The 10,565-nt window shown below is 55.3% G+C and overlaps 1 protein-coding gene across 1 annotated transcript; it reads right to left on the bottom strand.

The window, feature by feature from the left end:
• Positions 1 to 3,024: 3,024 nt before the first annotated feature.
• LOC113818709 (zinc finger protein 503) lies at positions 3,025 to 10,432 on the bottom strand (the record flags this gene model as incomplete). The annotated part of the gene is given in 3 exon segments (XM_070120331.1): positions 3,025 to 3,086; positions 6,030 to 6,209; positions 9,242 to 10,432. Coding segments are annotated over 3 exon segments (1,339 nt in total), but the record flags the coding sequence as incomplete, so codon positions are not given.
• Between the last annotated feature and the right edge of the window lie 133 nt (positions 10,433 to 10,565).

The raw sequence follows: 10,565 nt of genomic DNA, 5'->3' as shown, positions 1-10,565 counted from the left end.
TCAGTACAATGGTTGATTGTCTCTTTGGGTCAGCTGCTTTCTGTTTATACTCTCTCTCTCTCTCTCTCTCTCTCTCTCTCTCTCTCTCTCTCTCTCTCTCTCTCTCTCTCTCTCTCTCTCTCTCTCTCTCTCTATTTCTCTCTTCCACACACACACACACACACACACACACACACACACACACACACACACACACACACACACACACACACACACACACACACACACATCACTCGCACCACAGTACAACATCGGTCGTTGGCGTCATACCCCCCCCCCCCAACACACACTGTCGCATCCTGTCTGTCAGTCTTAAAATATATATTACTTGTCCCTCTATAAAATAAATAAACATTATTGAAGTTTAAGAAATAGATGGTGAAAAACGTCACCTTGTCAGTTTATGTCTGTCTGTCTGTTTGTTTGTTTGTCTGTTTGTGAAGGTCCTCTCTGACAACCATGCATCAAGAGATAATAGAAAGAAAATGAGAATAATGAAACGTTAGTACAGAGAAAAAAAGTCAAAGACACGGAAAGGCTAATAGGATTGCGAAGACGAAGAGACATGAAAAAGGGAAAGAAAACAAGAGAGGAAAAGACAAAAAAATACAACCAGAAGAACACAAGCCAAACAACACTAACACACACACAAACACATGAGCGAGGACAAGCAAGCCCCCCCCCCCTCATCGCAACCACAACCACACACGCCACACGAACCACCGCCACCACATCACCACACCCGCGCACGCCACCACACACACTGAGGGCCGCACGGGCGAAGGAGGGAGGGGCGAGAGGGACTCCGAGGGGCGCGAGGCAACACCCACGCCACCCGAGGCCTCCTCCGCCAACACGGCCTGCCAACGCTGCCAACGAGGGGCCGTTGCGTCATCCTGCCGCTGCTGTGACTCAGCGCATGGGCGGAGAGGGTAAGGGAGGAGGAGAAGAAGGAGGAGGAGAAGGTGATGAAGAAGGAGAAGGAGTGGGTGAAGAAGAAGGAGATGCAGATGGAGGAGGAGGAGAAAAAGTGGAAGAAGAAGAAGGAAAGGGGAAGACGGATGGAGGGGATAGAAGTAAAGCGCGAGAAAGATGGGTAGATAGAAGACAGAGAGGCAGAGAGAAACAGGAGGAATGAGAGTAAAGGCGAGAGGAAGCGCGAGGGACATGGAAATATGCGTAAGAAATCAGAGTCACACCAAAAAAAAAGAATAAAAAGGCGAAGCAACTCAGACCGCATAAAAATAAAACCAGAGGAAGAGACATGAATGCAAACAAGATTCCAGATTGGCATGCAGGGCGACGGCAGCAAGAATCATCACACAGGTTAAAGGTGTGCGGAACAGCGGGGCGACGGGGATGTATGCATGTCTGTCTGTCTGTCTGTCTGTCTGTCTGTCTGTCTGTCTGTCTGTCTGTCTGTCTGTCTGTCTGTCGGTCGGTCTGTCTCGAATAATATTGCCGGATAAAAGCTATCCAGATAGGTGTCGTTTCAAGCTCCCGGTCTCTTATCTGTTGCTGTTATCGTCGGTTACTGGGGGTGGATTCCTCTCTTTGGGGAAAATGCGGGGACGTGAGGCTGCAGATACGCAATCTGGCTTCGCTTCTACTCGCACGTGTGCCTTGTTTTCGAGTGCATGTGACTGTGAGCACGGAGATCATATTTGCACACGCGGAAAACGCACCCGATTAGGCGCAAATCCGCCTCCTTCCACTGAGAGGAACACATAACCCCCCCCTCCCAATCAGACACATAAGCACAAACAACCCCTCCTCACTTACATGCCCCCCAACCCCGCCCCCGGCACGAGCCTGGCCCTCCTGCCGACGAGAACCAACGGGAGGAGAGGCTGCGAGGCGAGTTCCCAGAACGTCTTCCGCACCAGAGACACGGCTGGGGATGGATACTGTGGGAGAAGAGGGAGAGGGAGAGGGAGAGGGGGCGGGGGAGGAGGAGGGGGAGGGAAAGGGAGGGGGAGGCGGAGGGAGAGGGAGGGGGAGGGGGAAGAGGGCTGGCGGAAGGAGGAGGGGGGGTGAGTGGTGGAAGAGGGGAGAGGGAGGATGAAGTAAGGAGGGGCGCAGGGGACAAGGACAGAAGTCGGGGAAATACCATGATGGTAAGAAAGCGGAGGGAGGGAGGGAGGGAGGGAGGGTGCCTGAGGGGGTATGGAAGGAGGATTACAAGAGCTCTATGATCGGGGGAAGAGGCAGGGAGGGAGAGGAGAAGGGGAAAAGTGGGTAGAAGGAGAAAAAGTGAGAGGGAAGGAAGGAAAAGAACGAGAGCAAGGCGGAGGATGGCGGAGGCGGCGGAGGGAGAGGAGACTGACCATATTTAGCGACGAACGGTTCTGAAGTGGTGTGTGTGTGTGTGTGTGTGTGTGTGTGTGTGTGTGTGTGTGTGTGTGTGTGTGTGTGTGTGTGTGTGTGTGTGTGTGTGTGTGTGTGTGTGTGTGTGTGTGTGTGTGTGTGTGCGCGCGCGCGCGCGCGCTTGTTTGTTTGGTGTATTCGACTGCTTCTTTACGCATGGGTGTAGGGCAGATACAAAGAAATGAGGAAATCCCACCAAAGTTACGTTGCTGAGTGTGCATTTGAGTGTTCGGAGCGTTGAGAGCAGAATATTCAGATGAATACCATAATTTAAGACTAGAAGCTACAGTGGCAGAACTCAACCGACACTGTGCATTTTCATCATTGATAATTAAATATCTTTGGGCTTGCATATTTTAGTACATCCGTAAATTTACCCAACTTTACTATCCATCGGATATGGCAACATGAAGACTTAAAATAGATGAGTCACCCGACAAATACCATTTTCTCTCATATCCACTCAAAGAAAACGTGTTACGCCCTCGCACACGCCCCTCACCCCGACAACGTTTGCATTCCAAACCGTCAGAGAATAGCAATCACATCGGCACAAAGGGCGAGGAAAGCCGCCGACAAAGGAAAAAAATATATATACGAATATTCTTTTTGACGTTGACTCTACTAACTAAGTAAACAAACAATTTTGTAACTCACCAGATAGAATGGCCGCTCGCTCTTTTCTCCAATCTGCGGTAGTGTCCCCTTCCGAGCGTGCTCTGTGATGGAAAAGAGAGCTGTCAGTGGCTGGGGGCGTGCGGACCTGGGAAGGGCGTGGGGAAGGGGCAAGGGGCGAAAGATGTGAGTAAGAGTAAGGGGTAAAGGGGAGAAGGGGGAGGGAAGGAATACGAGGGGCTGGACCCTGAAGGGGAAGGGGTCGATAAGGTGGAGGGAAGGAAAAAGAGCGACGGACAAGTACAGAAGAGAAGGGGAAATTTAAGGATGAAAATGAGAGAGGAAAGTTACAGAGGATGTGGAAAATGCAACGAGATGATGAGATGGAAGAGGAGAGAATGAGGTTACGAGGCAAGAAGGAAGACAGGAAACAAATTATGAAAGCGACGTCAAGGAGAAAGAGAAAGAAAGGGGGAAGAGGGAAGGGTGGGAGGTAGAAGAGGAAGAGCGAGAGGAAAAGACAAGCAGACTTGCAGAGACAGGGAAAAAGAGAGAGAAAAAAGTAGGAGAACGGAAGATGAAACTTAAAAAAACGAAGAAAAAAGAAGAGTAAGAAAGGCAAAATAAAAGGAAAAAGAGGAAGAGGCAGAGAGCGAAGAGGGGAAACGCGGCAAAAGGTCAGAATGTCACCACGAAGGCTCAGGACGAACGTTCGCACGCACATTCAAAGCGCCTGACTGCCCGAAGGCACAGGTGATATTGCACGCTGAGTCTACTGCAGTGCGTGCGTGCGCACGTACGAGCAGTCGGGAATCAATATAGGAATGTACTGATCAGTGTCAACATCATCATCCCTGCTAACTTAATATTATGATTAAATTATTTCCTTAACGCCATAATAATCCCCACACATGTATGTTTCCATCTACCCAAGAGACACCTACACTACGTTTTCTTTTCCTCTCCTCCACCTAACAGCTCCTCTCCCTCAGGGTCACTCAGGCAGCCACAAAATCACTGACGCGCTACGCCGGAGGAGTTCTGTGGCACTGGCATCGCGCTTGCTGGCACTGCTGTCTTATTTTAATGATGATAGAGTTCCTCTTGACGCTGCAATCCTTGTTGGTTTCATTCTTATTGGAACTGCTACTCCCGGCTGGCACTGCCTGCATCTTTGTTGGCATTTACCTAATTCCTGTTGGCACTGTCTTCATTCGTGCTGCTCTCGCGCTCGTCCTGCTAACACCAACATCCTTCGGGCTTCCAACGCCGCCCCCCCTCCAGCAGTGTGAGCCGCCCTCGCCGCCCTCGAGGCGAGCCTGCTCCTCCTAGCGCATCGCGTCCAAGGAACCCGAGGGCGAAGAGGCCACGGGGACGGCCGTTCGGGATGGCCACGGAAACAGTGGCTACGGGAGTCATCATGGCGATGAGGACTGATGACTGATCACTGACTTATGGTTGATGGTAGAGATGGCGGGGATGTGTAATGATGGTGATGATAACAGTGATAACTATAATTATAATGATATTATTTTGATAATTATGAAGATGATTTTGAAATGATAATGATGATGGTGATGATAATTAGGAAGATGATTATGAAATGACAATGATGATAGTGATGATAATGATCATAACTTCTGAACTGTAATGATGATGATTACTAATTGAACACCCTGCAACAAGCGAAGCGCCTTCCAGAGCAACCCCGCAAGCAAGATGCCGCAATGACCCCCGCGGCCGCCCGCCCCCCCGCCCGCCGGACACTAACCCCGACTGAGAAAATTCTTCGTTGCTCGAGAGAAAATGCTTACTCACGCCGCGTCTCGTGAAAGACAGCCCTTTGTAAATATGAGAATTAATGTTACACTATGGGTGACCGCGGGCGTCGACTCTGGCGTGGCTTTGTTGAATTGAGGGCGACAAGGAAAACGACGACGATGGTGATGATGATGACGATGGTGGTAATGATGATGGTGGTGGTGATGGTAATGATGATGATGACGATGGTGGTAATGATGATGGTGGTGGTGATGGTAATGATGATGATGACGATGGTGGTAATGATGATGGTGGTGATGGTAATGATGATGATGATGACGATGGTGGTAATGATGATGATGGTGGTGATGGTAATGGTGATGATGATGTCAATGGTGGTAATGATGATGATGGTGATGGTAATGATGATGGTGATGGTAATGATGTCGATGGTGGTGATGGTAATGATGTCGATGGTGGTGATGGTAATGATGATGATGATGATGGTAATGATGATGATGATGGCGATGGTAATGATGATGATGGTGATGATGGTAATGATGATGATGGTAATGATGATGGTGATGATAATGACGACGACGGTGATAACAACAATATCAATATGAGCCTTGTTTTAACACTAGCCTCGCAAATTCTGTAATTAGTTCACAAATAAGTAAAACGTTAAAAATCGACACCTAAAAATGCCATCCTCACCCTCCAAGTAAAGTTGTAGTTACAAGGGTAAAATTGTTACTTTACAAAGTTATCATTAAAGTGTCTAATACAATAGGGTATAGCAGACGTATAATAATCTGGATGATGACACTTTGGTTCACATAATTTATTGTTAACATCCTCACGAAGTCGGGAAGCAGGTGCCGATGCCTCGTAGATGTAAAGATGTTGGATTAAGGATTTTCTCCGGTCTTCTAAGGAGGGAATCTGCAGTTGGTTTAGCGCATCTGTGTATGAGGTGTAGTTTGACCCAAGAATGAGACGTGACGCTCTTTTCTGAAGTCTTTCCAATTTTATTTTTTCACAGGTAATGGACGAATGCCAGACTGGTGCTGCATATTCACAAACTGGTCGAAGGAAAGTCGTCCACATGCGGAGGAGGTCTTCTTGGGATGCACCGAATGATCATGATGATGGTGATGTGATGATGACGATGACGTTGATCCGAACGGCAGCGATGATGATAACCAGAAGGATAATGAAAATGATAGAGAAAAACACCCGAATACACCCAACACCAGGGCAACCCGCCCGAAGGACCCGCTCACCTGGGGCTGAGGATATCCTTGGCCTTCGTGCCGTATCGACTCTGCAGGACCGATGACCAGGCGTCCTGCTCGCTCACCAGGCCCTTTCCTCCTCCTCCTCCTCCTCCTCCGCCTCGCCCTTCCTCCTCCTTCTTCTCCGCCATCGCCGCCTCCTCGTTCGTTTCCGCGCCTCTCGGGGATCTGGAGGCGAGCGCGCGCTGTGTCATTCATTTGGCCGAAATTGATGTTCAGATAAATAGCAATATCAACATACGTAGACATGTATGTGTGTGTTGCTTGTCTGCGTGCGTGCTTGCTTGCCTCTATCTGTCTGTCTGCCAGTCTGCCTCTCTCTCCCTGCCTGTCTGCCTGCCTGCCTCTCTCTCCCTGCCTGCCTCTCTCTCCCTGCCTGCTTGCCTGCCTGTTTGCTTGCCTGTCTGCCTCTCTCTCCCTGCCTGTCTGCCTGCCTGCCTCTCTCTCCCTGCCTGCTTGCCTGCCTGTTTGCTTGCCTGTCTGCCTCTCTCTCCCTGCCTGTCTGCCTGCCTGCCTCTCTCTCCCTGCCTGTCTGCCTGCCTGCCTCTCTCTCCCTGCCTGTCTGCCTGCCTGTCTGCCTGCCTGCCTCTCTCTCCCTGCCTCTCTCTCCCTGCCTGCTTGCCTGCCTTCCTCTCTCTCCCTGCCTGCTTGCCTGCCTGTCTGCCTCTCTCTCCCTGCCTGTCTGCCTGCATGCCTCTCTCTCCCTGCCTGCTTGCCTGCCTGTTTGCTTGCCTGTCTGCCTCTCTCTCCCTGCCTGTCTGCCTGCATGCCTCTCTCTCCCTGCCTGTTTGCTTGCCTGTCGGCCTCTCTCTCCCTGCCTGTCTGCCTGCCTGCCTCTCTCTCCCTGCCTGCTTGCCTGTCTGCCTCTCTCTCCCTGCCTGTCTGCCTCTCTCTCCCTGCCTGCTTGCCTGCCTGTTTGCTTGCCTGTCTGCCTCTCTCTCCCTGCCTGTCTGCCTGCATGCTTCTCTCTCCCTGCCTGTCTGCCTGCATGCCTCTCTCTCCCTGCCTGTCTGCCTGCTTGCCTCTCTCTCCCTGCCTGCTTGCCTGCCTTCCTCTCTCTCCCTGTCTGTCTGCCTGCCTGCCTCTCTCTCCCTGCCTGCTTGCCTGCCTGTTTGCTTGCCTGTCTGCCTCTCTCTCCCTGCCTGTCTGCCTGCCTGCCTCTCTCTCCCTGCCTGCTTGCCTGCCTGTTTGCTTGCCTGTCTGCCTCTCTCTCCCTGCCTGTCTGCCTGCCTGCCTCTCTCTCCCTGCCTGTCTGCCTGCCTGCCTCTCTCTCCCTGCCTGCTTGCCTGCCTGTTTGCTTGCCTGCCTGCCTCTCTCTCCCTGCCTGTCTGCCTGCCTGCCTCTCTCTCCCTGCCTGTCTGCCTGCCTGCCTCTCTCTCCCTGCCTGCTTGCCTGCCTGTTTGCTTGCCTGTCTGCCTCTCTCTCCCTGCCTGTCTGCCTGCCTGCCTCTCTCTCCCTGCCTGTCTGCCTGCCTGCCTCTCTCTCCCTGCCTGTTTGCTTGCCTGTCTGCCTCTCTCTCCCTGCCTGTCTGCCTGCCTGCCTCTCTCTCCCTGCCTGCTTGCCTGCCTTCCTCTCTCTCCCTTCCTGCTTGCCTGCCTGTCTGCCACTCTCTCCCTGCCTGTCTGCCTGCCTGCCTCTCTCTCCCTGCCTGCTTGCCTGCCTGTTTGCTTGCCTGTCTGCCTCTCTCTCCCTGCCTGTCTGCCTGCCTGCCTCTCTCTCCCTGCCTGCTTGCCTGCCTGTTTGCTTGCCTGTCTGCCTCTCTCTCCCTGCCTGTCTGCCTGCCTGCCTCTCTCTCCCTGCCTGTCTGCCTGCCTGCCTCTCTCTCCCTGCCTGCTTGCCTGCCTGTTTGCTTGCCTGTCTGCCTCTCTCTCCCTGCCTGTCTGCCTGCCTGCCTCTCTCTCCCTGCCTGTCTGCCTGCCTGCCTCTCTCTCCCTGCCTGCTTGCCTGCCTGTTTGCTTGCCTGCCTGCCTCTCTCTCCCTGCCTGTCTGCCTGCCTGCCTCTCTCTCCCTGCCTGCTTGCCTGCCTGTTTGCTTGCCTGTCTGCCTCTCTCTCCCTGCCTGCTTGCCTGCCTTCCTCTCTCTCCCTGCCTGCTTGCCTGCCTGTCTGCCTCTCTCTCCCTGCCTGTCTGCCTGCCTGCCTCTCTCTCCCTGCCTGCTTGCCTGCCTGTTTGCTTGCCTGTCTGCCTCTCTCTCCCTGCCTGTCTGCCTGCCTGCCTCTCTCTCCCTGCCTGCTTGCCTGCCTGTTTGCTTGCCCGTCTGCCTCTCTCTTCCTGTCTTCCTGCCTGCCTCTATCATCCTGCCTGCCTGCCTCTCTCTCTCTTCCTGCCTGTCTGCCTCTCTCTTCCTGTCTGCCTCTCTCTTCCTGCCTGCCTGCCTGCCTCTCTCTTCCTGCTTGCCTGCCTGAGCCTGTTTTCTCTCTCCCAACCTTCCCTCGACGCCTGGCCCCGCCGCCCCGCATCCCATTCATTACATTAACCTGATGCATAACGGCACTGGCTACCGTTGCGTCCTAATTTGATTAAGAAACAACAATAATTCAAATAATTCAATCCACGTAGAGTGATCCCACATAATGCGTAAGCCAAAGTAAAAACAGCCCCTCGTCTGCCAGTCCGCTCTGCGCCCCTGGAACCCCTCGCGTGAAGCCCCGGGAATCCCTGCGTGCGCTGTCCGCCAACTGGGAATCGACAGGCTATTTTCCCTTCCATTCAAAAATGCGCCGTGCGGAGCTTGAAGATTTATTTCCCTTCCCCTCTCTCTCCTTCTCTCCTTCTCCCTGCCCCTCTCTCTTTCCATTATTCCCTTCTTCCGCTTCCTCTCCTTCTCCCTCTCTATTCTCTCCGTCTCTGTATAAATTTCCTCATCCATCTTCCTATTTTATTCCTTTCCCTCCCTATACTCTTTGTCTCCTTCTCCCTCTCCTTCACCCTCCTTTTCATCCTCTCCCTCTCCCTCACCCGTCTCTAAATCCTCTCCCTCTCCCTCTCTCTCCTCATCCTCTCCCTCTCCCTCCTCATCCTCTCCCTCACCCTCCTCTCCTTCCTCACCTCTCCCTCTCCCTCTCCCTCACCCTCACCCTCCTCTCTCTCTCCTCATCTCCATCCTATCCCTCCTCTCTTTCCTCTCCCTCTCCCTCTCCATCCTCTCCCTAGCCCCCCCCCCCCCCATGCCCTTCCCCGGTGCCGCCCTGCGCATCTTACCTGAGATCAGTTTTGGACGGCTGGAGGCCCCTGCCGTCCGCCTTGGAGGGCGAGGGGGGTCGCTGCTCCCACTCGGCGGCCTTGGAGGGCGAGGTGGGTCTGTAGTCGGGCTTGGAGGGCGACGCCGTGGGCGAGGAGCGGCTCTTGGAGAAGGACTGGAACCAGTTCTTGTGGCGCGCGATCAGCTCCTGGTGCTGCTCGTGCGTCGACGCCCGCCGGTCCAGGCTCTCGGGCTTGGCGGGCTTCTCGGGCTTCTCAGGCCTCGCCGCGCGCCGCAGCTCCGCCGTCAGGTCCGACTTGAAAGTCTCGGGGCGCGAGGGCGCGGCGCCCGACGAGTACGACGTGCTGCCGGCGTCGGCGTGCGCGGCGCGGCCGCCCGAGGAGGCGGCGTGCGGCGGCCAGCGGCGCGGCGTGGGCTCCGACTCCGTGCTCGAGGTGGAGAGCGACCGGCTGGAGGAGGAGCCAGGGCGCCGCAGCCCTGCTAGGCCACCCATGAGTTCTCCCCCCGGCCCTCCCCCCGGCCCTCCCCCGGACCCGCCCCCGCCGCTGTCCTGGTCGCTGTGGTGGGCGTGTCCGTTGGTGCGGGCGGGGCTGGGGGAGCCGGAGCGCGAGGACGAGGCGGAGGCGCCGCCCAGGGACCGCGCGGGCGAAAGCGACTCGCCGCGGCCGACGCGAGAGCCGAGGCCTCCGGGGCGCTCCTCGCTACCGCTCCTGCGCCCGAACGGATGGGCAGCGGCGCCCACGCGGCTCACGGCGGCGCCCGCCTTCTTGGCTTCGCCCTCGCCCTTGGCCAGCCCCGCGCCCACCTTGCCCCCGAAGCCTGCGGGCGGGGGGACCCTGGCGGAAAGCGCGGCCGACGCAGGGGCGGCGCGGGGCGGCTGCCCGATGCCGCCCTCGCTCTGCCCCATCTTCTCGAAGAGGGCGCGCGCCGTGTTGAAGCGGGCCAGGTGCGACTCAGTGCGGACGACAGTGGCGTGCTGGGGGCCACTGGCCTCCTGGGACACGCCGGGGGCCGCGTCATCCTCCCCCGCGACCCCACGCACGCTGCCGCCGCCCCCGCCGCCCCCGCCGCCGCCGCCACCGCCGCCCTGGAACATCCCGGCTATCTTGGACACCTTGGAGGCGGAGGCTCGACCCCGGCCCTCCTCCACCACACCCTGGAACGACAGACACGGAGCGTTAGGAAAGGAAACAGGGATCCACATTCAAAAGGCACCTGTTGCTACACCTGGCTACGCTTGGGTGCCTACGAACTACAAAGCTTCGAAACATGCCTTAATAACGTAGATATCTGCAAAAGGTCATTAACGTACATAGTTCCATC

The sequence above is a fragment of the Penaeus vannamei genome, unplaced genomic scaffold, assembly GCF_042767895.1.
Source record: "Penaeus vannamei isolate JL-2024 unplaced genomic scaffold, ASM4276789v1 unanchor4617, whole genome shotgun sequence".
NCBI classification, from domain to species: Eukaryota; Metazoa; Arthropoda; class Malacostraca; order Decapoda; family Penaeidae; genus Penaeus; species Penaeus vannamei.
This window is presented reverse-complemented; position numbering and strand designations above follow the sequence as displayed.